A 27,360-nucleotide genomic window follows, 5' to 3' on the forward strand; every position below is an offset into this window, starting at 1 on the left:
TAGGCAGCCATGTCGGAGTACGAGAAGTACGTGGCGATGGCCGCGACGGCGGCGGGGACGGCCATGGTTCTGCACGGTCTGCTGACAGGCCTCCTCCCCGACGAGCTCTCCTTCTCCGCCCTCCGCGCCCGCCTCTCCTCCCTCCACACACCATCGTCATCGACGAGACCGAGGGACTCGCGCCCAATCACCTCTACGACGCCGCACGCGCCTACCTCGCCGCGCGCGCCGCATCCGACTCCGGCGTGCGCCGCATCCGCGCCTGCCGCGTCGACGAATCCTCTCAGGGCATCGCGCTCACAATGGACCACGGGGAGGAGACCGTCGACGCCCACGACGGAGTCCACTACACCTGGCGCCTCGTCTCCCGCGACCCCGCCGCGGTCTTCGGCTGCTCCGCTAACGGTCGCGGCACTGCTGCCCACGGCCGCGGCGGCCTCCAAGTCTGTCTCAGGTCCTTCGAGCTCAGCTTCCACAAGAAGCACAAGGAGAAGGCGCTCGCCTCGTACCTCCCCTTCGTCCTCGACACAGCCAAGGCCATCAGGGACCGCCAGCGGAACCTCAAGATGCACATGGTCGAGTACGACGCCTGGACCGCCGTCGACCTCCGCCACCCGTCCACATTCGACACGCTCGCCATGGACCACACGCTCAAGAAATCCATCATGGACGACCTCGAGAGGTTCGTGGACAGGAAGGAATACTACAGCAGGACCGGTAGGGCGTGGAAGCGCGGGTACCTGCTCTACGGCCCGCCGGGCACCGGCAAGTCCAGCCTCGTCGCCGCCATGGCAAACTACCTCATGTTCGACATCTACGACCTCGAGCTCACCGAGGTCAAGTCCAACTCGGACCTCCGCAGGCTCCTCGTTGGCATGAGCAACAGATCCATCCTCGTCGTCGAGGACATCGACTGCAGCATCGACCTGCACCAGCGACCCGGCGACCAAGGCCCCGATAGGCGCGCCCCCAGGCCCGGCTTCACGGGAAACGACAGCGAAGACAAGGTGACGCTGTCCGGGCTGCTCAACTTCGTCGACGGGCTGTGGTCGACGAGTGGGGACGAGAGGATCATCGTCTTCACCACTAACTTCCGGGAGCGCCTGGACCCAGCGCTGCTGCGGCCCGGCAGGATGGACATGCACATCCACATGAGCTACTGCACCCCGGAGTCGTTCAGGATCTTGGCCAGCAACTACCACTCTGTCAAAGACCACGCCATGTTTCCGGAGATCGAGCAGCTCATGGAAGAGGTGCAAATCACACCGGCGGAGGTCGCTGAGGTTCTGATGAGGAATGAAGATGTCGACGCGGCGCTCCTGGATCTTGTTAAGTTCGTGAAGGCAAAGAAGGGGGCAGCCGGTGAGACCAACGTGACAAACCATGATGGAAGGTGCTAGGAGGTTAACTAAATTCTAGTCGGCAATGCGCGACGGAATAAGATCCGTACGAGTTTCTAACAATGTACAATTGTAGTGAAGAAGGTTTGCCTTCTCTTAGCCGTTCACTGTCATTTAGAAAAGACATTGAATATAAGTTGTATAATGTATTATCTCGTATTGTCATCTCTAACAAATAATAAGAGTTCATTAATTTTAATAAAAATTACATTGCCTTATTTTATAAGGGATGATCCTTTAGTTAAGGAAAGATAACCTTCTTTTTCTTCATTCACACTTCTCCAATTAAACAACATGCGACAACCCTCTTGAGGTAGAAATCCTCGCATTTAACGAAGGTCTTGCGCTAGCTCTGGAGCGCACGGAGAATCCCATCATCGTCGAGAGTCATTGTTTTTAGCGATATCCATGATCATTGATCAATAACCAGAGCAATCAACCGTGCCAAGGTGGCAACATTTGTTAGCGACGTCAAGAGCTTATGTAATCAGGGTAGAGAGTGTCAGTTTAATTTTATCAGTAGAGAGTTGAATGGTGTCAGCAAGGGCCAGAGGTCTGAGTAACAGAAGTAGTCCCCAGATCTCCCCGCTCCGCTCCTGTGCGGCTGAGCCGGGCCGCCCCGGAGCGCCCCAGATCCGGCCGGCCGCAGGCTCCCCCGTCTCCCCTGCCCTTGCCGCCACCTGTGGCCGTCGTCGGGGAAAGCCCTGGCGGCGCGGTGGCGGCGGGGCGCCCTCCTACGCGCGGGATCTGGGCGGCCCGGCTTCGGCGCCCTTTTCCGGCTGTTGCGGCTCGGGGGCTGGCCGGACGGCGGCGGCACGGGGCGGCGCGACTGCTGCGTGTGGTGGCTCCTCCGGCGGTCTCCTCCGTAGAGGGTGGTGGGGGCTCTTGGGCGGCGGCCCGCGGTGGGTGTTGGCGGTGGCGGCCGGCGTGGCTGCGTCGGGCGGGTCTGGAGGTGCTGCTACCTTTGTGCAGTGCTCCTGCCAGCATGGTGCTGGCGGAGCCGCCATCTCCGATGAGGTTTGCCTCCACGTGGTGTGGTGGTGCTGGTTTGGGTCGTCGAGCTCTCCATTTCTGGTGGTCGGTCGAGTGGCTGCGAGAGTCGCCTCCTCCTTACCTTGCTATCAGCCTGCAGCGGGTTGCCGTTGGGGCTGGCGGGTGCCGTGGTTTCGCAGTGGCGGCCATGGTGGTGACGCGCTTCCCACCCGGGGGGCCGTCGTGGCTCGGTGTGGAGCCCCTCTGTCTCAGTGGCGGAGGACGCTGCTTTCGTCTGCTCTGGTGTGCCCCATGGTGATGCAGATGGCGGCCATGGGTGCGGTCTTCTCTCCGTTGCGAGGTGAGCTGTGGTAGTGGTGGTGGTGGCGTCTTCTTGCCGGTTGTTGGGCTCTGGTGTCGGGTCCTTGGTGGGGTTTTTCGGCGCGCGGCGGGTGCTCCAGGCGAGTGTAATCTATGGGTGTCTCTGCCTTTCGATGCCCTTCGACTCCAGCCGGTGGCACACAGGCGTCGTGGCGTCGTCTCGGCCGCGCGCAACCTTTCGGCCACACCCTCGACACAGGTGGTGTCGGTGCGTTGTGTGGTCTCGGATGCGCGCTGCCCTTCGATTACGTCGATGGTGCAGTGCCGGTGCCTGGTCTCGGCGGACCAAGGCCGTTCGACTACTCCGGCGAGTCCTCGAGCTGGATTGTCCCTCCTTGGTGTCCTTGGGGCTCTTCCTCATGATTGTTGTGCCTAGATCGTGATGAGATTTCTCATCGGCCAACCGTCCCCTAGTTTGAGGGGTGGCCACTTTGTTTTTCTCTCCTTAGTCTTGTTGTTGGTGGTGTGCCTTTTTTCCTTTCTTCTTCTCCTTTGTAACCTCCGTGTACTCTGGTTCATTTGAACCCATCTTGTAGAGGCTGAAAAGCTTCATAGGCAACTTGACTGAATATATGTTCAGGCTGGCTCACGCCCGCCATAGTTACAGTCAAAAAAAAAAAATGGTGTCAGTCACATCCTAGCTTGATATGGTTACACTTCGCAGTGTAGCATGGTTTGGCACCGTCACGGGCCAGCCATTATTAGACTGCCTTGTTTGCAGGATGGAACGCCCATTCCTTGATCAATAAAAATTTCCCTTTCGCCAAAAAAAATGGCGACAATAAGGAAAGGTCGACGTCACCTCATTATACATGTCCTAATCTCATGGCGGTGGGATGGAAACTATTGTTTCTTGTATCTATTTTGGACGTGTCTAGCGGGCGGCCGCGTGCCCAATAGTCGTTTCCAGCGCTTACTTTCGTGGGGAAAACAGACAAGCTCATCCGATTCCTTTTCACCACCGTGGATTCGCCCCATCGCCGCATTCCTCGCTCCGGTCAGGAGCACCACCAGCCGGCGACGCGTGCCGTCCCGGCCAACCGTGCTCGCCGACGACCTCTATAGATGCGCGCCTCCGCCGGCCACACGGGCCGCCCCGGCCAACCATGCTCGCCGCCGGTCTCCCATCGAGAAACGCGCCGCCACCAGCCAACCGTGCTCGCCGCCGACCTCCTATCCAGACGCGCGCCTCCACCGTAGGCTTCCTCCAGCGCGGGCAGGCCGCCGGCCAGGTTCCCCGTCTCCCAAGCCCTGAGCACGAGCTCTGTGCCTGAATTCCCATTGCCGGCCTCCTCCCACCCCGCCGCTAAATTCCCCACGCAACCCCAGCACATGGACTCTTGTCCGGCGCGACCTCCAGCAGTGGCGCACCGCCCTCCCGTCTCGAGCTCGGGCTATAGCCCCGGCGCCGGGATTCGGGAACAATTCGGTGAGGGGGAAGTGTTGACTGGATGGTTAAAGGAGATGAGATGCGTGCGAGGAAGAAAGATAAAGGAGAGAGACAACAAACACTAAGTGGGGGTCCCACGAGATTTTTTTTTTGTTTGGTACTTGCCCAATAATACTGTTTTGTTGCCTAAATTGATATATTAGTTGCTAAAAATGCTTGTTGCTTGCCTAGCGTAGCTTGTTGCCTAAAAATTGCATATTTAGTGTTAATTTGTTTCCTAAAATCGCATATTCAGTGTTAATTTGTTTCCTAAAATCGCATATTCAGTGTCCATTTGTTGCCTAAAAATCGCATATTCAGTGTCAATTTGTTGCCTAAATAAGGGAATAGTTGCTACAGATGTCAAATCATATAATAATTGTTGCCTAATACCGTAGTTGTAATTTTCCCTAGATAGTTACCAAAATTTGAAGTTGGGTGCCGATGCTATGAAATTATCTAATAATATGGTGAAGTGGGTATCACCATCCGGTGACAGTCGATGTTTCGCTAGATATCCAAAGCGGCTCTCGAGCGCCGTTCGACAACTCAAGTGCACCTAAGTTGCGCCATCGAGTATCAAAGTTCCGTTGTTGACACCAAATTTGCTTTATTGGGCACAAAAGTTGGTACCAAAGTTACGTTTTCTACTACCATAGTTATGTTGTCGGGCATCAAAGCTGCTCTTATGGATGCTAAAAGTTGATTTTAGCTCAATAGAATCATGGCGTTGGCACGAAAACTGCTCTTTTGGCCCCAAAGTTGCTCTAACAGGCCCCAACGTTGCTCTGACATGCATTAGAGTTGCTCTGTTAGGGCCCGAAGTTGCTCGGGCACCAAAGTTTCTCTCACGGGCACCAACATTGCTCTGTTACGCATTAGAGTTGCTCTAAAGGCCAAACGGTCGCCGAATTTGGCGGCGTGTGCAGTTGACGGCGAGGCAGCGGGAGAAATCAAGGAGGAGAGAGAGAGAGGGCAGAGAAAGAGGATAACCTGACTACCTGAGAGAGGAGGAGAGACATTGACCGACGGGTCCTACTGTAATACGCAAGATTGCCTATTTCTGTCACGTTGTTGCTAACAACACTAGCTGCTCAATTATGTTAAAATTGTTGTCTAACAACACACATTAGTTGCTCAATTATGTTAAATTGTTGTCAAACAACACACATTAGTTGTTTAACTATGTTAAATTACAGTCAAACATCTGTTGCCAAACATTACATAATAGTTGAACAAAATTATGCTAAAATTATTTGCCACAACACGTAGATAACTTCACAAGAACAATATGTAATTTTGTAACTAAAAATATAATTTTACGATAGTGATACACAACTTTACATCAGCGGTGGACAACTTCAATGCTGCAATACGCAACTTATCAACATCGGTAAGCAACTTTACAACAACGGTAGGCAAATTTGTAGCTCTAGACAACTTTGTTGCACTCGTTGGTAACTTATCAACATCGGATTTCAAAGTTGCTAGGTCGAACACCAAAATTACGCTGCCAGACACGAACATAGCTTTGTCGAGGATAAAAGTTGCTCTGTCGGACACCAAAATTGCGCCGCTAGGCACGAAAAGTTGCTCCGACGAGTACCAAAGTTGCTCTGTCGGAGACCAAAATTTCGTCCCTAGGCACCAAAGTTGCTCCGACCAGTACCAAAATTGCTCTGTCGGACACCAAAATTACCCTACCTGACATGAACGTAGATTTTAGTAAGGCACAAAAGTTGCTCAGTCGAACACCAAAATTGCGTTACTAGGCACCAAAGTTGCTCTATCGTTTATCAAAGTTAGTCTACGGGACACAAAAATTGCACCGCTAGGCAACAAAGTTGCTCTTTCGGGCATCGAAATTGCTCGACACCAAAATTATGCGGTCAAACACGAACGTAGCTTCGTCACGCACAAAAATTCTCTATCGGACACCAAAATTGCACTGTCAGCCACCGAAGTTGCTCCGACGAGTACCAAAGTTGCTACACCTAAATTACGCTGCTAGACATGAGTGTAGCTTTGTCGGGTATCAAAGATATCTTACTTGTAATTTGCTCAAGTTGTTGGCACCAAAGTTGTTCTTTCATACATCAAAGTTGGACACCAAAATTACGCTGCTAGGCATGAAAATTGCTTTGTCGGACATAAAAGTTACTCTGCCAGACACTAAAATTATGCTGCCAGACATAAAAAATAGCTTTATCCAGTATAAAAATTGCTCTGTAGGACATCGAAATTGCACCACCATGCACCACAATTACTCTGACGGATACCAAAGTTGCGGCGTCTGACAATGAAGGTGCGCTTTAGAAATGTACAGAGTATCTCACAAATCAATGGAACGAAGCCTGAGTGCATCGACGCGAGGCTCCAGGCTTGATCTTTGTATACATCGTGTAAAATCAGAGCTGCATCTTCCAAAGCTTACAATTTTTATTCTCCATTGGCCCTTTCTCTACTCGAGGTTCGGCTCGATCTGGTGGAGTAAGCGCACGGACACTGCTCCGATGCTGCTGCTGACCGTGAGGGGATCTGCTCCGGTTGATATTGCCTAATGTGCGTACCCAGAAGGGTGGCCATACGGGGGATTTGCCCTCCATCCAGAAGGATAGCTGCGGACTCGCCGGCAAGAGGTCCATGGCCGCCCCTCCTGGCGTCGGCGACGAGAAGGTTCCAGGCGGCGCGACGAGAAGGATCCAGGCGGCGCGACGAGAAGGTTCCAGGCGGCGCGACGAGCAGCAGCTCGAGCTCTTCTACGACGACGGCGCAAGGTCTGGGCGCGTGCAGTGCACTGGACGGCGAGGGCGGCGCTGTGGGCGGGTGGTCTCGGGCGGCGCGATTTGGAGAGGACGAAGGGATAAGGTGGTTTGATTGGAGACTAGTGCGTGGTGTCGTATGAGATTTGTCGCGTAGCGCGTGCGTTCGGGTTTTCTCTGTCCTGTAGTGCGCCCGTCCAGGATTTCCGTTCAGCACGCGCCCGTCCGGAAGAATTCAGGATCTATTTTTTCGCTGCCACGAGTGAACTTCTCATTGGGTCCTGCTAGCAACCGCCATGCTAGTGGGTCTCTAATTGAAAGGAATTTGCTAGTTCTCGGTTTTTTAGTTAAGTTCTTGACTAGTTGAGAGCTAAGTTACTTTTCAAATAAATCGTCAACCGCCCGATCTTTATTTATGGGTTAGGATCAGTTGAAATTTGTTGTGGGGAGATGAGCCATCCCGCTATTTTCTACTTCCTTCGGTTCAAAATAATTTCCTAAAAATAGATGTATCTACATCTATACATTTTTGAACAATTATTCTAAACAGAAAGGAGTATTTGTTTTCTAGACGTCGTGGTGTTGAGAGGTCTCTTTGTTTCAAGTAAGGTAGTCATGTGTTTGATTGGTTTTCAAGATTTCTTTATGATTATTTTGCAAGGCACTTATAGGGAATGCCATTTTTTTCTTTCTGTTGTGGGCTTGTTAGTGTAGTCACGACATGCAAAGAGAAGAAGAAAGATCAAACCAATATGGGGAGATACATGTATTTTAACGTGAAAATCCCTCCAATGAGAAGGGTAAAACCACGGGCACTAACCACCAAAATCTTTACTATATGTGGAGAGTTTACATGGCTTCGGGGATTTCGGAAATTCAACTAATCCCAGTGGTGGCTTACAGAAGGTGTACGTAGCAGTGCTGACCTAGGTCGATGGTGATCCATACTGACCCACGCCTCCTAGCGACGGGCCTCGTTCCGCTCTCAGAGGTTATTCTTTATAAGAATTTAGATCACAACATAGTGAGCCACTTATCTTTTGTCGGTGGTGGGCTTGTTTGATGCAAGGCTGAGCTACTCGTGAACCATTCAATTGTGTTGTGCTTTGTGTTGTTGTGGCAGTTACAACTGAGATTTTCCAGTTCTAAGTGAGGTTGCAACCGCTTTTGTTCTAGTTGCAAGTGGGACCCAAACGAGATTGTTGTAGTTGCAACTGTGTTGTAACCTAGATTTACCAGTTACAAATGGGTTTCAACATAACCTTTTCCAGTTGTAAGTGCGGTTGCAACAAGTGAAGTTATAACTTGAGGGTTTTTTTTTTTGTTACAACTGGAATTACAACTGCGTTCAGTCATTTTTTAAAATTGTCAATGTGGTTGTAACTATGTTTTTTTCATTTGCAACTTAATTATATTCCAGTTGTAAATTGGGTTGTAACTGATTTTATCCAGGTACAAGTAAAGTTGCAACTTGTTGTATTAGTTTGTGACCGAGTTACATTAAGAACTTCTAATATTTGATTTTCTGCGTGTATCATGGATGGACAGAAGCTTCTTACGTTAGAGCATCTCCACTCGTGCCCCCGTCGAGGCCCCCGGCGAGCATTTTTTCCATCCGGACGGCGTAATTCGGCCCAGTCGCGCCCCCGGTTCCTCGTTTTCGTCCGGATTTGCCCCTTCATCCATCCGGCGAGCCCACGCCACCCCCGGCCCCCCGGGGAGCGCTCGGGGACTCCGGACGAGTGAAAAGCGGGGAAGGGCCCGATCTGTCGGTGACTCGACACACGAACCCCACCGCCACGTCGCTCAAAATCTCCCCCACCCCTCGTATCTCTCTCGCCGCCGGCACCACCCCGCCGGCTTGTTGCCCAGATTCCGCCGCCCCTCCTTCCCCACCTGCCTATATTCCGCCGTCTTTGGACGACGGCCTATCTGGCTGCTCTTCCGCCGGCCTGCTTGCTCCTCGTCGCTCGCGGCTCGGGTTGCCTCGACCACGCCCGTCAGGTGTTCGTCCATTTGCCTCGCCGGCCATGGACTCGGACGAAGAGGAGGAGCAGATGTTCGTCGAGCTTATGCAAGAAGAGATGGCAGCAGCCGCCCAAGACGACGAGCACATGATGATCCTTGGTTGCTTGGCTAGCATGTACCCCGGACTGGCAACTGGTCGACGTGGTGGGTCGGCACGAGGTCGCCGGAAGTGCAAGCCGAGACAGCGAATGGAGGGCTACTGCATGTTGTACGCCGACTACTTCGCCGACAATCCATTGCACGGTGAGAGTGTTTTCCGGCGTCGTTTCAGGATGAGCAGAAAGCTATTTCTGCAAATTGTGTATGCCATCCGCCACTTTGATCCCTACTTCAGATGCAAGGCGGATTGCACTAGTTTGGTTGGATTTTCGTCACTGCAGAAGTGCACAGTGGCTATGAGGATGCTGGCGTATGGAGCTCCCGGTGATACTGCAGATGACTATCTTCGGATGGCGGAGTCCACCGCCCTTGATTGTTTCTACCGGTTCTGCAGGGCCGTCATAGCAGTGTTCGGGGACTATTACTTGAGATCACCCACTGTCGAAGACACTGAGAGGATCCTTGCAACAAATGAAGCTAGAGGTTTTCCAGGGATGCTTGGAAGCATTGACTGCATGCATTGGCAATGGAAGAACTGTCCGTTTGCGTGGATGTACAAGGGTCACAAAAAAGGCTGCACTGTGATACTTGAAGCAGTGGCTACCCATGATCTCTGGATTTGGCACTCTTTCTTTGGTATGCCTGGATCCAACAATGACATCAACGTCCTAAACTGCTCCCCGGTCTTTTCCAAGCTTGTTGAGGGTCATGCTCCCCCGGTGGACTATGTGATCAATGGTCGGCACTACAACAAAGGATACTACCTTGCAGACGGTATCTATCCAAAGTGGGCAACATTTGTGAAGATTATCTCGAATCCTAGCACCCCCAAACTTTGCGAGTTTGTCAAGAAACAAGAAGCTTGCCGAAAAGACGTCGAGCGTGCATTTGGTGTCCTCCAGCAGAGATTTGCTGTCGTCCGGTTCCCCGCTATGACTTGGTCCAAAGATCAGATGTGGGAGGTGATGAACTGCTGTGTGTGCTTACACAATATGATTATTGAAAATGAGCGAAAGCATCCGGTTCCTCTGGCTGAGCAAGAAGCACCATATGAGAGAGAGGGTCCTCTTGCACAGCCTAATCACCAGGTGCCTCCATCATGGGCCGCCTTCATTGCTATGCGTCAGGAGATTCGAGACTCTACAATGCATCAGCTGCTGCAAGATGATCTAGTGGAGCACATATGGAGGCTCCGAGGCAACGCCAACGCCGACGCCAACTAGTCTGTCTAATTTGTTTGAAAAATTGTGAAATTGCGTGCTTCATTTGTTTCAGCACTTGTTAAACATTGTACTGATTATCGCCGAATTTGTTTCAGCAATTTTCGTACTCTTGGTCGCCGAACTTGTTAAATTTTATGTTAAATTTGTTTGAAATATGTCAAATGGTCGAGGTTGGGGGTTTCCTGCCGGGGGGACGGCTGGAACTTCGGCGCTCCCCACGCCAAATCTTCCTCCAATCCGGACGAAAATTTCGCCGGATTTGGGCGTGGGGAGCGCCAACGAGTGGGATGCTCTTACAAAACAAGAAATAAAAATCATGGCAGTAGATCAGTAACATATAAACCTATGGGTTCAAGCATGACAAACGGTGGCTAGAAATTACCAGGCCTAAACAAATAGCTCACCATCCCAGGCCACGGTTGTTCCATACCATCGATGCTCCTAATGAAAAAGCATCTAAACTTCATTAGTGTACAACTACTAGTACAACACTTGGCAGGGGTAAAAATATTTTTATAGGAACGAGTGTACGTATATATGTGTGCACGTTTGCGTCTGTAATGTGTATCATAAAAAAATATGCCTTTTCAACAACTAATCCACCACACTTGAAATATGACCAGCTTTTGTTCCAGTTTTTCAATGTTCAAATTGTGCGCCACAGCGCCACCTAATAGCACGTTGTACCATCATGAGCACTGTCTCTCTAAATGAAATGTATGTACAATCGCCCACTATTTGTTATAGCATGCTATTTAAAACGTTGCTATTTTCTCAAGGAAGTCTACTGCCCCCTGTCTCCTGCAGTACTAGTTCTACAATGCTGCAGCACAAAAAGCGCAAAAGATGAAGTGATATGACGTCCACGTCAATGTTTTCACTGAATCAACATCCAAAATAAATCCAAATCCGGCAGCATATATCACATGACAGGAGTCACATCAAACTAGTAGCTTGAACTAACTAGAGCTTTTCTTCAGTACATGTTCAACGCTACAATAAGAAAACCAGAAGCTAGCAATCAACAAATTATTCAGCGGCAATGTCTGGGAAAGCATCTGAAATTCTGAAGGTTCTTGCACTAAAACATATGTTATGCAAGTACTCGGTCCTCCTCTAGTCATCCAACGACGGCCGGAGCATCAACCAAGGAAAGACATAACCGCCACCGCTGCTCATTCGTTTGAGCGTTGTCGTCGTCTCAGATCCTGGCTGTGAGGTGTCACGTCCCTCTGTGGTTTGATGCATGTCTATGTTCAGACTAACGTTTGCAGTCAGAAGAAAAGAACTGGAGATTGAAGCAATAAAACATGCAACGCATAGGGGAAATTAGTGGATGAATGCCCTCACCAGATGTTCAGGTTGGGCAGGGAGGCAACTGTATTATTGCAGAAAGGAGCAGGGCGGTTCTTGTGCAGGGATGCCTCCAGTACTTCAGCCTTCTCCTGTTGGCATGAATAGACACAAAATATTTGATTCAGTTCACCTAAAATTTCAGTCCAACCATATGAGCAATCATGCTGTGTTCAACCGAAAATTAAAACAAACTTTCTTTGCAGGAGTTAAATTTACCTTCTCAAGAATTTTATTTTGCTCCATCAACATCCTTTCCTGCAGCGATGAAATCAAAGGATTAATAAAGTGCGGGTACTGAGAGGACTATCTGACCTTCAAGAATCAATATATTGTAAGATTTGCCTTGTTTTGGAGCTCCCCGATCGAGTTGGTTAAGAGATGATTCTGAACGAATTAACCACAAAACAGTTAGCTATAGTGAAATGATGACCAAGAAAACATAGCTTTTACCTAAGTAATAGTTAGTAGTTCTTTGTGTGCACCTTTTTGAGCCTGATGTTCCGGAGGGCATTGCCAATCTGCTGCTCAAGCTGCTGGACTTCCCTCGCTGTCAGGGAATCCAGTTGCTCTCCCATAAGATTCCTGAGTGCACGCAGGATTAGTAAAAAGGAGATTAGTTATTCTAGAAAAAAAGTGTATGACGTGTGCACGTTTAGCATTTTTCTTCTCAACTTCTGAAAATGGTAAGACACATTCAGATTATTATTTTTAACTCGCTTATCTTTTGTCAAGAAATTATCCAGCTGTAACCAAAATGGTCTATCCTGAATAACAGATGATTTTAATTGATTTTGTAGTACTTTCAGTAGTAAGCTACGTGTACCTTATGATACTTTGAAAAATATACTTTTTTTAATTCTTAGAGATACTAAGCGGGTATTCAAAACTGAGCTCGAGCTCGGCTCCTGGAGAAACCAGCCAATCAATTGCCTTAGAGTGCAGTCATGTCCTTGTACTTGCCGATGGGTAAATATCAAGTCACATGTTTCTGTTTATAGCACTCACTGACATCAATTAATGACATCTTTGCCCACACCCACCCCCACCAAAAAAAAAGAGTAAGCTAGCTATGTGTACCTTTACGAAAGTACTTAAAAAATGCAGCTTTTTTAAATTCATAGAGATAGTATGTATATACTTTACAGTTTTGCATACGCAACGATATTAGTGACACCAGTCCAAATCTACAATGTTGTCTGATCTGCTAAATACAAAATAATAAGAATTTATTTTTTCTATTATAGTTCCTTAGTTTTCATTTGTGGGGTAAAAAAAATATTGTCCCTTTTGTTACCTTCGACTCTTCTGTAGAGCTTCAATCCTAGAAGTCAACTTGATATGATCGTAGTTCATACTCCCCTGTCCAGTACAAATTTAAAATAGTACTCGGTAATTAAGGTAACAAGCGCAATAATACATAATTAGATCATTGCAGCATACATAAGACAAAGAATGTTAAAATGTACTCCATACCTCGAGATCGGTGAATTCTTCGACCATGTTTCCTTTAGATAAGGAAAATCTCTCATATCGCTCGAGGATTCTTTCCATGCTAAAGAAATAACAAAATCGAGTTAACAACAAGTAATTAAGTGATCTGTACAAACCAAGGAAAATAACCAAAGTTGCCTCAATCAAAGGGCGACGACAAACTAGTGTAAATGAACACGTTGTGCTTTGTTGAAAGAATCTTTTGGTACCAGCATGCGTTAGTAGAGGTCGTACGTCCACTAGATGGCCACACATGCATTTTTTCAGGTGTGTACGTCGGTGCTGAGAGTAGTGTACTGCAATACTGTATAAGAGTGCCGCGGCATAGTTTTCTCAATCAGCTACACAGAACGGCGAGGAGCGACTAGTGTAGAGTGTAAGTAAATAGGCACGTTGTGTTTTGCTCGAGGAATCTTTTTGTACCAGCATGGTCATGCTCTCACACATGCATCACTGTTTGTTTTTTCAGTTGTGTTTGTTTGGTGCAGAGAGGGTACTGTACTGTACAGTACTGCCGCGGCATAGTTGCAGTACAAAGAGCAGGTACATGTGCGTACTATGATTCCATAAATAGGAAATACTAGGCCATGGTCGCCAGCATGTACCGAAACAGCTGAGTATTTTTTTTCTTTAAGGGCAATAGTTCCATATCAGGAAATAAACAGAAAAGGGAAATGTACCACAAATGTTACTATATGAGATCGGCTCACTGGCTAGCTAGCTAGATATATCTAGTAGTATTTTACTCTCTGTTTCTCAACAAAAAGTATGCCATAGTGAAAGGAAAAATATAGAGTAACAAAAGTGAAAAGCCTGGAAATGAAAAGAGAATGGCAACACCGGAATTAATGGAAGCCGCCGGCCGGAATGGATGCTGACCTTGTGTGCGCGGAGTACTCGTAGAGCCTGCCCTTGGCGGAGAAGACGATCACGGCGACGTCGGCGTCGCAGAGCACGGCGATCTCGTGCGCCTTCTTCAGCAGCCCCGACCGCCGCTTGGAGAAGGTCACCTGCCGGCTGACGTTGTTCTCGATCCGCCGGAGCTGCACCTTCCCCCTCCCCATGCCGCCGCAACGCGATGTCCTCCGGGCACAGACCGCCACCTGCAGCTGCTATGTTGCTGCTATTTTTGGCAGTGTCGAGGTGAGGAGCGTGGAGGTATAGGTAGGCGTTGTCAGGCGAGCCTATTTATAGTAACCCGGCGGGGCCGTCGCTGTTGGGGCCGACAGTGGCGCGGGCGGCGCTGTCGAGCTATGGTTGGCCGGAGGGACTATGTTTCCTACGTGGCCGGAAGCCGTTGGCTCGGTGCCCCTGCGGGGTGGCAGCCCACGCGCACAGGCGCCACACAAGCCGCTGTCCGCCGGCAAGTGGCGGGCGACGGCACCGAGGTTGTACGGACGGTGGAGGTCCCGTGGTCAGAGGAACTGCAGGTGGATTCCGTCTCGGTTGTGTGGCTGCCAGCCATGGCTAGGGGTGGAAACACTCGTACTTAACCATTTTTTTTTTGCGTAGAGACTTAACCAAATTATACGTACTAACTTTGCTTTAACGAAAAAAATATAATCTAAAAAAAGTATACATATAACTTTTCTTCAATAATAAAAAATATACGTATGCCTTAACCAAATTATTGGCACAACATTTTAAGACTTAAGAGCATCTCCATCCAGCGGCCGCTTTGGGGCTAGCGGAGACTCTAGACCAAACCATATTTTTTATTTGAGAATTTTAAACACACCAATTTGAACAAACGACTAGAATATAATTAAAAATTTAGTATTTTGACTAAACTAAACTAAATCTAGTCCTCGTTGTCGGAGGGCATGTAGATGAAGCTAGCATCCTGCACCGACCACGACACCATCGTGAGGCCCGGCTAGTGGCGGCGATAAGGCGTGGAGCATGGAGAAATAGCGGTGACACGATGAGACCGGTGTATAGGGGGCGGCAGTGAGAATTAATGTCGGTGTTTGTTTAATGCCCATGACGTGTCGATGTAATGTCGTTGACATGTGGGGAAGCTGCATGCCGCTAGGGGGGCATCGTCTGCTAGGGAGCCAACGAGATGGGTGGTGAAAGAACATTTCATGATCTCTGAGGTTTTGTGTGTTTGTTAACAACACCGGTGACAATTTAACTGTGTGCTAAGTGAATTACAGATATAGAAAAGATACCACGGGTAAATCTCGACCCACTCAAAAAGGAAGAAAAGAAGAAGCTGAAGCTTTTCCCTGGCCGGCACTGCCGGTGGTTGCACCCCGGCACTGCCGGTGGCTGCACCCCGGCACTGCCTGCGATTCAAGCCCGGCACTGCCGGCCTGCCTGTCGACCTGCTGAACCAGAATGTGGTCGGCACTGCCGGCGTCTCAAGGCCGGCACTGCCGGCGATTCCCCTCCAACGGGCAGAAAAGTAGGTGGGGTATAAATAGGACCCTTCCCCTACCTTGGAAGGGCGCTCAAACCCTAAGATCTTCCTCCACCATTGATGAGCCACCAAGAACACCAAAATAGCCAGATCTCCTCCCTGAACCACCCAAATCCTTTGTGCTTTGGAGAATCGAAGGAGAAGACCCCGATCTACATCTTCACCGAAGCGATTTGCATTCCCCCCTCATTTTGTTGAGGGCCCTCTTGCTAGTGTTCCTCTTTGGATCCCTAGTTGTTTGTTGTTGATGTATACTTGTTGATTGTTGTGTTGTTACAGATTTGGGAGCCTCCAATTTGGTTGTGGATGTGTGCCCCAAGAACTTTGTAAAGGCCCGATTTCCGCCCCGAGGAAATCCCTCAGTAGAAGTGGGCTAGGCCTTCGTGGCGTTGCTCACAGGAGACCTGAGTGAAGCCTTCGTGGCTGTTGGTCTGGCTTTCGTAGCGACCACACTCCTCTGAACGTAGACGTACCTTCTTGCAAAGGAAGGGAACTACGGGAATCAACTCTGTGGGCTCCACTCTCGGTTACCTCTATCCTTTATCTCCTCTATATTTTGTGTAGCCATATCTTGCTTAGTCGTTGACCTTGTCATATAGGTAAATTCACATAGTTGCATATCTAGAGAATTTACCTTTGTGTCAAGCCTAAATTGAAAAAGAACTAAAAATTGGTTAGCACCTATTCACCCCCCCCCCCTCTAGGTGCGGCATATGATCCTTTCAATTGGTATCAAAGCCTCGGCTCTTATTTCGGGCTTAACCGCCTAAGAGTATGCCGGATGATGAGCACTCGGAGGGGGCCGCAAAATCGGTCTCCGTGGATGATCTCAAGTCGATGGAAGCATCCTTGAGATCCGCCATGGAAACCCAAATGGAAAGCTTGATGAAAATGTTTGCCGAACGCTTTCCCGCGGCTCCCCCCCCCCCCCCCCCCCGTCATCCCCACCATAGAGGTAAAGGACAAGGGTGCGTTAGAAGAGGGAGATGCTTCGACATTACCCTTCTCTACCAATCCCTTGAATGGTGATAACTTAACCACTAGTAAAACCCCCGGTGCTTCTCCTAGAGGACCTAGTGGAGGTGTTAGCTACAATCAAGTGGCTCCGCCTTTCCTATCTCCCGATATCCCGGTTCCTCATCCTCATATAAACATTCGGGGCGACCCACCTAAGTTTAATGATAAAGATTTCGATACATGGCAATTTGAGTTTCGCTCTCATGTTCGAAGTGCCTCCAATGAACTCTGGAGAATCATCTTGGAAGGCTTCAAGCCTTACAACCCCGACAAGTTGACTAGAAGAGAAGCGGTTGATAATCAACTCAATGACATTGCCTTGCACATGATTCAAACTAGTGTGGGGACAAAGGACTTGTCTCGTGTTCGGAATTTCACCACCGCCAAGGAAGTTGTAATATCCCAGGTTTAGAGGCTATAAAATGAGAGAACACCAAAGTGTGCATTGCATTCATGCATAGAAAATCCGGGGAATTTTTGCGCTTTCAAATAAAACTTACCACAGTAACTGAAGTTTCACTTGACTTGCTGGAATTGAAGTAGATCATCAAGTCAAACGCTATAAACTTAACTGTGATCTTTGCTAAAACCCTGTTTTGGGTAGAGATGATTTGATCTATGGGCTAGATCAAATGGAATTAGTTTTAAAACAAATAACACCTTAAGTAAGGGTCAACTACAAGATCTTATAAAGGATCTCAACATGACATTCCTTACAACAACACATTCTTTAAGAATCAAACCCTAACTTATTAACACTTACAAGTTAGCAACTACCTTTCTGTGTAATTTAATTCACTTCTAAACTTATTAATAAATAAGGTAAATCATAGGGTCTAAAGTGCATAAAGGCCACACATTCTTATTTAAATCATAACTTATTAAATATATGGAATATCATAAAACTGAATCCATTTACATTACAAGTTATAGTTCAAACTATTTGAATAAAACTACTCATGAGTATTTTGAAACTCATATGATCATGCCTTGGTGAAATCAATCACCAACTATCCAAAATTGAGGGATAACCTTCAACCTTGACCTTTTGACCAATATTATAATGTAAATCCAATCAAACATGATATAGTGACTCATCCACAATAATAAAACCATCCACAAGATATTTAGTAACAAATGCCACTTGGCTATCCAAAAATAAATCATATGAGAGGATAATGATCTTGCCACATAGGATGAAAATATCTACATGACTTGCTTGCCAAGCTATGCCACCTCATGCTCAAAGGATTGCTATGGATGAGGGCATGACACCCAAGCACCTTACTCATCAAGCCAACACAAGAGTCACCACCTATGTGTCATGATACTAGAGCTTGTCCAAGCCTATAAATAGAGCCACACCCTTCATCCATATGATCACCTTGTAGCATGATACAAGGAAACCAAACACTTGAGACCTTCCATATGAATTAGCTAGGATCAAGAGGAAGAAGCTAGGAGGTGGAGGCATACCACAAGATGCAGGTTTATCAGATTTCCAGAAGAACAAGCTACATAAAATACCAAGGTAGAATTCCTAGGCAAACCATATATTTAGAGGATCATATCATCATCTCCTGAGTAGGACCTTAGGTTATTAAAAGACATTGAGAAGTGAGAGAGATTATAGATGCTAACCATATCCATGTCTATCCTAGAGAATATTAGAGTAGTATTAAATCCTACTTGTTCAAACCAACCTTTAATCTTGGAGGTGAGAGCCATCTTCTATTAGTGAAACATAACTAAAACCTTAGACCACATTTGGATTTCAATCCAAGTACCACTTGTGATTATAAGTAGAACCCTGCCATGCCTCATGCCTATTTTATACTCCAATTAGTGAAGCATCACCAAAGCTCTAAACCTTTCACATAGGATCCACCCCACATAGAATATTATGCCCTACCTTGTGTATCATGGATCACAAGTAATAAGCCAATTCATATATACCTAATGACTTAATGTCATTTGGGTGAGTAGAAGGAAACCAATATCCTATTCTACTTTGCAATTTAAATACTTTGCCTAAGTAAACCAAATGAATAGTATTTTATAAAATAGCATCACCTCAACAAGAGAGTTAATCATGCTGCGTTTAGGATTCATTTTAAATAATTCAAGCAAGAGTTTGCTAAGCAAGATTGTTTAACATAGAGTTAAGTCAACCATTTTCCTAAACCTTGGAAACAATTCCCTACATAAAATCATGCACCAATCCCATTCTCATTACCACTTATTTTAAACTCTAGCCATAATTAAACTATATGTGAATAACCACTATTGTTAGCACTAGAAAAATATAATGTGTTCATCATGCCTAGGTTATAAAATTCAAATCACCTAAATACATTTGGTTCCTAAATTAAAAGGAACTAAAATAAAACAACATAGGTCTATGTCTATTTTAATTAACCTTCACAAAGTGTCACTCTAATAAAAATTTCAATATTTGTTTAAACAACAAAACCATGCAGTAAACATGACTATCAAATTGTTTTGATATTCAAATAATTTAGAACCTGCAAAATCCCACAGAATTTAAATTTGAATTCAAATAACAAAATAGAAAACAGAAATATAAAACAGAATTTGAAAAGAAAGAAAAGAGAGGGAAACTTACCTGTTCTGGACCGAAGCAGCCCAGCAGCAGCCTGTGTCGCCAGCCCAGCCCACGAGTGAAGCCAGCCCAAATCACCTCGGACCGTTTCGTCGCTGTCAAGATACAAAGGAGGGGCGTCGTCTTCCTCTTCTTCCCTGCAGACGACACGACGCCGGCGAGCACCTTTGCCACGTCCTCGTTGGAGATGAGCACGCTCTGGACGTCGCAGGCGACTTCTGAACCTCGTACAATCATCTTCGTGTCCGCCTTATCCTCGGTGCGTCCCGATTCGTGCCCAAGTCGTGCAAACCACGCACCGACGCATCCCGGCCGTCTCCGGTGAGCTGTCGTCGTTCCCGACCTCGCCGCAGCATATAAAGGCACGAGGAGGATCTCCTGGAAACCCTAATCCTCCTCCACCCTTCCATTTCCGCCCAGAACCCCTCTACCTCTCATATTCTTCCACAGCACTTCGCCGGGGTCGAGGACGAGTTCGACGGAGGAGACCACCCCGGAGTCCGTGGAGTAGCTCGTTGGATGCGCCCGACGTCGTGGACCCTTCTGGCGGAAGTAATCGAGAGGGGAAGCTCGGAGCGGTGCTAATTTTGCCGTTCCGGCCATCGCCGGGAATGGCGAGATAGGGCTCGCTCTCGTCCATAATCGACGAAACCAAGCACTCCAATCGCATCTGGGTGAGATTGCGCACCTATACACTCCTCTATTTCTTCCTGGCATCATCTGTAGCTCCCGATTGGGTTCTCGCCGGAGTGCACCGCCGTGGGACCTGCTCTCCGACGTGTTTCCGGCGACCCTTAGTTGATTCCACCACCACCAGATGGTTCACCATCGTCTCCTGGTCCGTGCGGTAGAAACCGCGTGTCCGCGGAGGCCCTGTAGCGGCGGCGACGTCCTCAGCAGACTGCCGGCGGTTAAACGCCGGTGAGGTCAAACACGCGGTCAAGGTTGACCGGTCTTTGCTGTGTGGCTGCTGAGGTGGACACGCAGGTCCCACCTGTCTGTCCCTCAGACTAGAAACGAACCGGTATGTTTAGTAATTATCATCTGAATTAAAAACCAGTAAATAGTGGAAACTTTGCAAAATTCTAGAAAATTCATATCAACTCAGAAAATTATGAATAATATATCAAAATGTTCACAAAAATAAACTCTATTCAAATAAAATATAAAACAAAAATGTGTGTCAAAATAAAAATTCATTTATTTTTAACTTCTTTAATTATGCTCTTTCATTTATTTAAAATGCAAATTGAATTCAATAAATAATTAAGTTCCAAACTTAAATTTTAACTATTCAGTAACTAAGTAAAATGTTAAGATTAATTTTATTTACCATATTTGCATTAATAATTAGTGGTAATTCATAAACCCTAATTTGCAAATTACTATTTTTATTTTCTTTAAATAGTAATAACTCAAGAAAATAGTAAAAGCCAATATCATTTTTGTAGCTCAACAATTATTTACTTAAACATTATTAAGTTAACAAGTTAAATATTTTAAAACCTAACAATAACTAGGAAACCCTGATTTCTAATTAGAACCCTAATTAGTAATTATTTTAATTCTTAAACCCTCTAACAATTAATAGCATGTTAAAATTATTAATAACTCTATTTCAAGTACTTAATCACATTAGTTCTAGTACCAAGTATTACTTTAAGAATTGGATCATAATTTAAAAACCTTAGTTTTATTCTAAGTTAGAAACTGGATTCCATTATTTTATGTGTTCATCCTAAAAATTTGCAATCCTAAAACCTTAGGGGTTTAGCTCATGTAATCATATAAGCTTCATCTATACCTATAGAACCCTAGTAAGAAACAAATGAATGCATGCTTATGATCCACTAGCATAAACCAAGTCACATGAGATTATCATTTCATGTTCCTATTCTTAATTAAAACCTATATGATTAACTAGTATCACCTAGGTATAAACCCTAACTTGCTAATTGGATGAGTACCATTGATCACCACTCCTATATACCATACCATTAGGATCAATCTCAACCATCAAAACCTAGTAGAACTATAATGATGAACCCTAGTATCAACCTTGTGTAGTAATTCACATTACATGCTCCTATTCAACTAAACCCTACTTAAGGAATCTTAAGCCACCTAGCTTAGAAACTTTAGTGATTACTTAGTGAATCAAACAAGAAGATATAGTAAACCCTAACTCATAGCAAGACATTGACCATCATTCTTTGATATGATACCAATAATCAACCATAGTAATAAACCTGCTTATACTTGCTACATATAGACCAATTCTATTTAAGAACCCAACTAGAACCTATTAGAAAATTTAATGAATCCAATAGTAGACCCTAAAAGCCCATAGCTCCTATTCATAGTAGTTCTTGTTCTTATTTAACCTGTTCTTCAAAAGTTATTCTTTTGTAGTACATATGTCAATTAAACCATAGAAGCCATAGTTCTTATTTTAAATACTAATTATTTCTTAATCAACATGTTCTTCAAAAGTTATTCTTTTGAAGTATAATCTAAGTAATCATCAACCATGTCATGTAGAACTTAAAATTTACAACAGTTCTTCACATATTATTCCACTACTATTCTTTATGTGTATGATTGTTATGATGTCTTATATCACTTGGGTATGATGCTAATATAACCAAACCTAATAAGAACCTTGTTTGAGAACCATTCTAAAAGTGCAACCAACCCTAAAGAAATCTTTACAACTCATACATCCTAAATCATCGAGGTTAGGTTACGCTCGGGATGTTTGCATCTCATACTATGCATTATAGCATCTTTGCCAGTTCTTTAAGCATTGTCCTTACCGGACAATGTTGGTATTTCAGAATTTGGAGTTCTCACGTATCGAAGCTTTTGCCTGCATAATCTTGCAGTCAAGAAAGGCAAGTTCATCGCTTGCTCATGTCATTTGATTATGTTTATCAAATTATATGCAAAGTACTATACTTATCACTCTTGCATTGAAAAGCAAATATTATTTTACAATTATGAATATGACTATGTGGTGGGCAATGGAACCATGGTATGTGTTGATTGGTGGAGGTTCCATTGCACGGGTACTATTCATCTAGGACTAAGTACCAATGCCGTCCAGTGATTCTAGCGCCGTACATACCGCGTTGACCATAAGATCTATAATGGCTCTGGGGAAGTCAGCTGTATCTTTTCCCTCCTGCACGCCAACGGACTTGATAGAGCCTGGCGGGGTGCTGGAGGCACTGCCGTAGGTTGGGAAATCCTTTAAAATCCCCATCCGGACGTTTGGATGAGAGGCTCTACCGTCTATGAAGGATTGTCCGACGTACATCGGGGGTAAAGCCGTATGATCGGGAGATGTCTACCGGGGATGTACGGGTGGACAAAAGGGTGGGTTTGCAGGGTCGCGGAGAAGGCAGTGATTGGCTTGGATCTTACACCTGGCCCCACACCAAGGAAGTGTGGACGGGAAAGCGCACCCGGTTGGTATCAAGGATAAGTTCTCTTATGGGAAAAGTAACGCACCTCTGCAGAGGGTATCAAGAATTGTGACTGTCACTCCCTGTTCCGGGAAGGGAACTGCGAACGCGGCAGGAAAGGAACTCCATGAAGTTCTAGTCAACCTGTGAAGACTGACGGGCATAGTTTTCAGAATAAAATAAACCTTTTGAAGAAATGTTTATGAAAACTTGCATTTGCCTATGACTTTCTGGTCTGTGGCTGTAGCTAGTGCATGATACACCTATTTCCCTAATATGAACTTGCTGAGTACGCTCGTACTCATCCCACTCTTAAATCCCCTGCTTAGCTATGGAGGCACCGGAGGATAAACTACCGTGGAACTCGAAGACAAAGGAGTCAACTGCAACAAGACGAAGAATCCATGCAAATAAGTCAATAAAGTCAACTGCTGCAGCAACTATAGTGGAAACTTAGACTAGTAATAGAAGGGAGCCTTTCCCTAAGCCTAGCACCTAAGTAGCTAGATTTCTATAGCAAACCAAGTACCTCTTAGGCTAGAGTTAGCAATAAGTTAGACTACGAGTCGTTCTTCTGGAGATTTATTTGAAGTTTTACCTCACTGTAAAGTAGGAGGCTGTGTTGATCTTCTGTAATCATCTTGTGTATCCTTCTATAGACATGCCTTGGACTCGCATATGTTTCTGTTGTACCACTCTGAGGGGTGTAATATGAGTGGAACGGTGTTTCACTTGTGTTATGTCAACGACTTGTGTACTACACCATGCAGTGGTACGCTGGGTCACCACAGAAGCTTGGGATGGGTTGGCCGCTAGTTGCATGGGAAGTGATAGCATGAGAAGGAACAAGTACAATGCCCTTCGGAATCAAGCCGAAGGATTCATGAGGCTACCGGATGAAGATCATGAAGTCATGTATAGAAGACTCATCACCGTTGCCGATGCTTTTAGGAATGTGGGTGCCAAACACATTGATGACTCTTGGATCAAAGATAAGTATATTGATTGCATGATGCCGTTTGAACCCATCGATGTCAAGACTCTTGTTGGGAGCGAATGCTTTTCCTCTCTCACTTCTCAACAAACGGTGCACGAGTTTCAAGCTCTCAAGGTGCTCGAGCAAAACTCTCATGATTCTCGCAATCGTGCCATTGGAATGTCAAGAGGGACCAATCTTGCCTTGACGGTCAATTCCGTGGAAGAAGTAAACCCTCAAGAACCATATAGGACATCTTGGAGAAAGTCCTATCCGGAATACTTGGAACTCCACTACAATGATCACATGGCATTCCATGCAAAATCCTTTTGGGTTGATCCATCCAAGGCCAAGGAAGACAACATCAAGAGAAACAACTCAAGTGGGTTCACGAGCTTAGGCCCAAGAACAAGATCATGCTACAATTGTGGTGACAAGCACCATTTCGTCGCCCAATGCCCCTATGAGCATAGGGAAACTCATGGTGGAAGGCTCATTCCCAAGGACAAGAGCAAAGATTCAAAGGGCAAAGATTCAAAGGCCCCCAACAAGAAATTCTACAACAAGAGCAAGAAGGGCAAGAGGCCCTCAAGGATTGTGGTAGTGACTAAGGAAGAATATTCTTCCGAGGAAGTTGAAAGTAGTAGTGATGAAGAAGAAAGCTCAAAGGAAGTGGCCACCATTGTCACCACCAACATTCCTTCTTCATCTCTCTTTGAATCCCCCAATGAGAATCCTCATATCAAGAATTCACATTGCTTCATGACAAGGTCCACCTTGGACACATCTATTGTGCTATCAACTCAAGAAGAATATACCTCCGGAGATGAGGAGGTTGATGATGATGAAGATGAAACTTCAAATGGATTGGTTGCTCTTGCCTCCCTCTCCACCAACTCTTCATCACCAAGTGAATTCCCCAATGAAGTCATTCATGTGGAGGAAGAAAGTTGCCTCATGGCTAAATCCTCCGAGGTATCATCCCCTAACCCCTCTATGCCTAACATATCAAATGATCTAGGGGTTAATCATGATAGTTTAAAAGTGAAACAAGAAATGCTTGATTTTGATGAGTTCATTCTTAACTTACAAGGTGACACTAAAAAGCATGTTTCAAATCTCATGATTCGTCTAGCACAACTAAATGATACTCTTGAGAAAAAATGTCAAATAGAGAGAGAAGACTCTCTTGAAATACATGCTCTTAAAAATGCTCTTGAGGAAAGTCAAGAATCTATAGCTTCTCTTGAAGAGAGGCTAGAAACTCTTGAAGAACCTCAAGATAAAATTAACAAGCTCACTAAAGCTAGAGATCTTGCTAGGGCTAAGGCTAAAGTGCTTAAAAAGGAAAAGGCCAAATTTGGTGTTGATCATGAGAAACTTGTGAAGGATCTAGATGAACTAGACAAAGCTCACAAAGCTTTGAAGAGTGAATACACTCTCCTATCCAAGTCTATTGAGCAACTTCAAATTAGGCTTGCTTCATATGATGTGCCTAGCTTCTCTACCTCCTCTTGTGATCATGCAAATGTTATTGAGGAAAATGCTAGGTTGAAGGATGAACTTGCTAAGGCCTCCTCTCCCCAAAGTAAACTTTCTTTGGATGATCTTTTGAGTAAGCAAAGGTCAAACAATGGGAAGGAGGGTCTTGGTTTTAATGCCAAGGCTAAGAAGGCAAACAAGAAAAAGGCCAAGCCCGCACAAGAAAAGAAGATAGCTATCACTAATCACTACAAGAAAAGTTCTGATAGACAACGTCTCAAAATCGTCCGCTAAGGGGTATTTTTCGTCGCCTATGGGCCTAACCCGACGATATGGGTTCTGTTGTGGAAACTGCGTCAGGCAAAGTCCAACGACGATTTTTTCGGCCCGTCGCGCTTGGGCGCCCTTCCGCCACGGAAAATCGGACCGTTGCGGAAGTGTTTTCGGGAGCCCGTTGACTGCTGACGTCATGCAAACTGACACGTGGCAGACGCCGGTACCGGCCCGTTAACGGCGTTAACCGGCTGAAACCCCGTGGTAGATGGTAGGCCCACACGAGGCCTGCCACGTCTTAAGCGGGCCGGGCCAGATGACATAGTTTGACCGGTCAACTATATAGCTGGGCTGGTCCATTAGTTACGTGGGCCGGGCCTAACCTCTAAGGTTGACTGGTCAAAACTTAAATGGGCCGGCCCATTTAACATGTGGGGTCCACCTTACAGCAACTGGGCCGGCCCAAGAAGCAAGTGGACCGGGCCAAAAACACAGGTGGGTCCCACTTTCCTGTTAAAGGGCCGGCCCATTTAGTGTGTGGGGTCCACCGTATAGCAAGTGGGCCGGCCCAACAAGCTAGTGGGCCGGGCCAAAAACACAGGTGGGTCCCACTTTCCAGTTAAAGGGTCGGCCCATTTCGTTTGTGGGGTCCACCATACAGCAAGTGGGCCGGCCCAACAAAATAGTGGGCCGGGCCAAAAACACAGGTGGGTCCCACTTTCCTGTTAAAGGGCCGGCCCATTTAGTATGTGGGGTCCACCATATAGCAAGTGGGCTGGCCCAGCAAGATAGTGGGCGGGCCAAAAACACAGTGGGTCCCACTTTCCTGGTAAAGGCGCCCAATTAGTATGTGGGGTCCACCATATAGCAGTGGGCGGCCCAACAAGATAGTGGGCCGGCCAAAAACACAGTGGGTCCCACTTTCCTCTTAAAGGCGGCCCATTTAGTATGTGGGACCACCATATAGCAAGTGGGCCGCCCAACAAGATAGTGGGCCGGGCCAAAAACACATGTGGGTCCCACTTTCTGTTAAAGGGCCGGCCCAACTAGTCTGTGGGGTCCACCATATAGCAAGTGGGCCGGCCCAACAAGATAGTGGTAGGGCCAAAAACACAGTGGGTCCCACTTTCCTCTTAAAGGGCCGGCCCATTTATTATGTGGGGTCCACCAAAAAAGCAAATGGGCTGGCCCAACTAATTAGTGGGCCGGCCCAGTAGTTGGTGGGGTCCACCTTAAAGCAAGTGGGCCAGCCCAATTAGTGTGTGGGGTCCACCGTAAATCAAATGGGCTGGCCCAAGAAGTAAGTGGGCCAGCCCGTTTAGTTGTCGTTTATATGCCGGCATAATATGCGCTTTAGGATTTTGCGGGCGAGGCACATATGTGATTTCGCTTAATTGGGCCGTTTAAGGGATGGGAATTCGTGATTTAGATGCGAGAATATTTACGCAGCATTGATTTCGTCGGATAGCCTCACTTACCACAAGCACCAAAGAAAAAATGCGCGAAAGAACTATAAAAACTAACTAAATATTACATCAGTGCAAGGCATTGAAAAAAATATTACGTAACCCGAGAAATTGAATGGTAATTAAACCTAGCAATACAATGAAGCGATCCGGCAATCTTTTAAGTTGTCCATGCAGCACCTATATCTGAAACAAAGACATTACAAGTTAAGACAGCAACAATGGAAAGGCAAAGACACTACAATATTGTTTGGCAAAGAATTTGGAACTCATCATTTCGTCGTTATAACAAGATCATTGTAATGCGCACAATAAGCAAACAAAGAGTGCATGCCGCATACCAACAGCCAATATAACAGAGCATGTTAGAATGAAGCAATGAGACTTACTACTGTCGAGTCCCATGCAAACCAACATGTTCGGGGAGTACAAAATTGGCATGAACAACATAGTAGCAAAGCTATAAATTTTGTAACAACGACCGAGCAAG

The 27,360-nt window shown here is 46.3% G+C and overlaps 1 protein-coding gene and 1 pseudogene across 2 annotated transcripts; one reads left to right on the forward strand and one right to left on the reverse strand.

Moving 5' to 3' along the window:
* Positions 1-1,400, forward strand: LOC127303437 (AAA-ATPase At3g50940-like; annotated as a pseudogene).
* Positions 1,401-11,234: 9,834 nt separating this feature from the next.
* Positions 11,235-14,245, reverse strand: LOC127304723 (MADS-box transcription factor 20-like). 2 transcript variants are annotated; one of them, XM_051335326.2, is made up of 8 exons: positions 14,021-14,245; positions 13,124-13,202; positions 12,945-13,009; positions 12,133-12,232; positions 11,993-12,034; positions 11,867-11,905; positions 11,645-11,739; positions 11,235-11,555 (listed from the first exon to the last, which is right to left on the reverse strand). In XM_051335326.2, exons 1-8 carry the CDS (start codon positions 14,203-14,205, stop codon positions 11,411-11,413), a joined length of 750 nt encoding a protein of 249 aa, XP_051191286.1. In that variant the 5' UTR covers positions 14,206-14,245; the 3' UTR covers positions 11,235-11,410. The 2 variants fall into 2 exon arrangements, with proteins under 2 accessions (XP_051191286.1, XP_051191288.1); XM_051335328.2 differs by having other exon boundaries at positions 11,403-11,526.
* Positions 14,246-27,360: the final 13,115 nt, after the last annotated feature.

Source organism: Lolium perenne, chromosome 5, assembly GCF_019359855.2.
Source record: "Lolium perenne isolate Kyuss_39 chromosome 5, Kyuss_2.0, whole genome shotgun sequence".
Classification (NCBI taxonomy): domain Eukaryota; kingdom Viridiplantae; phylum Streptophyta; class Magnoliopsida; order Poales; family Poaceae; genus Lolium; species Lolium perenne.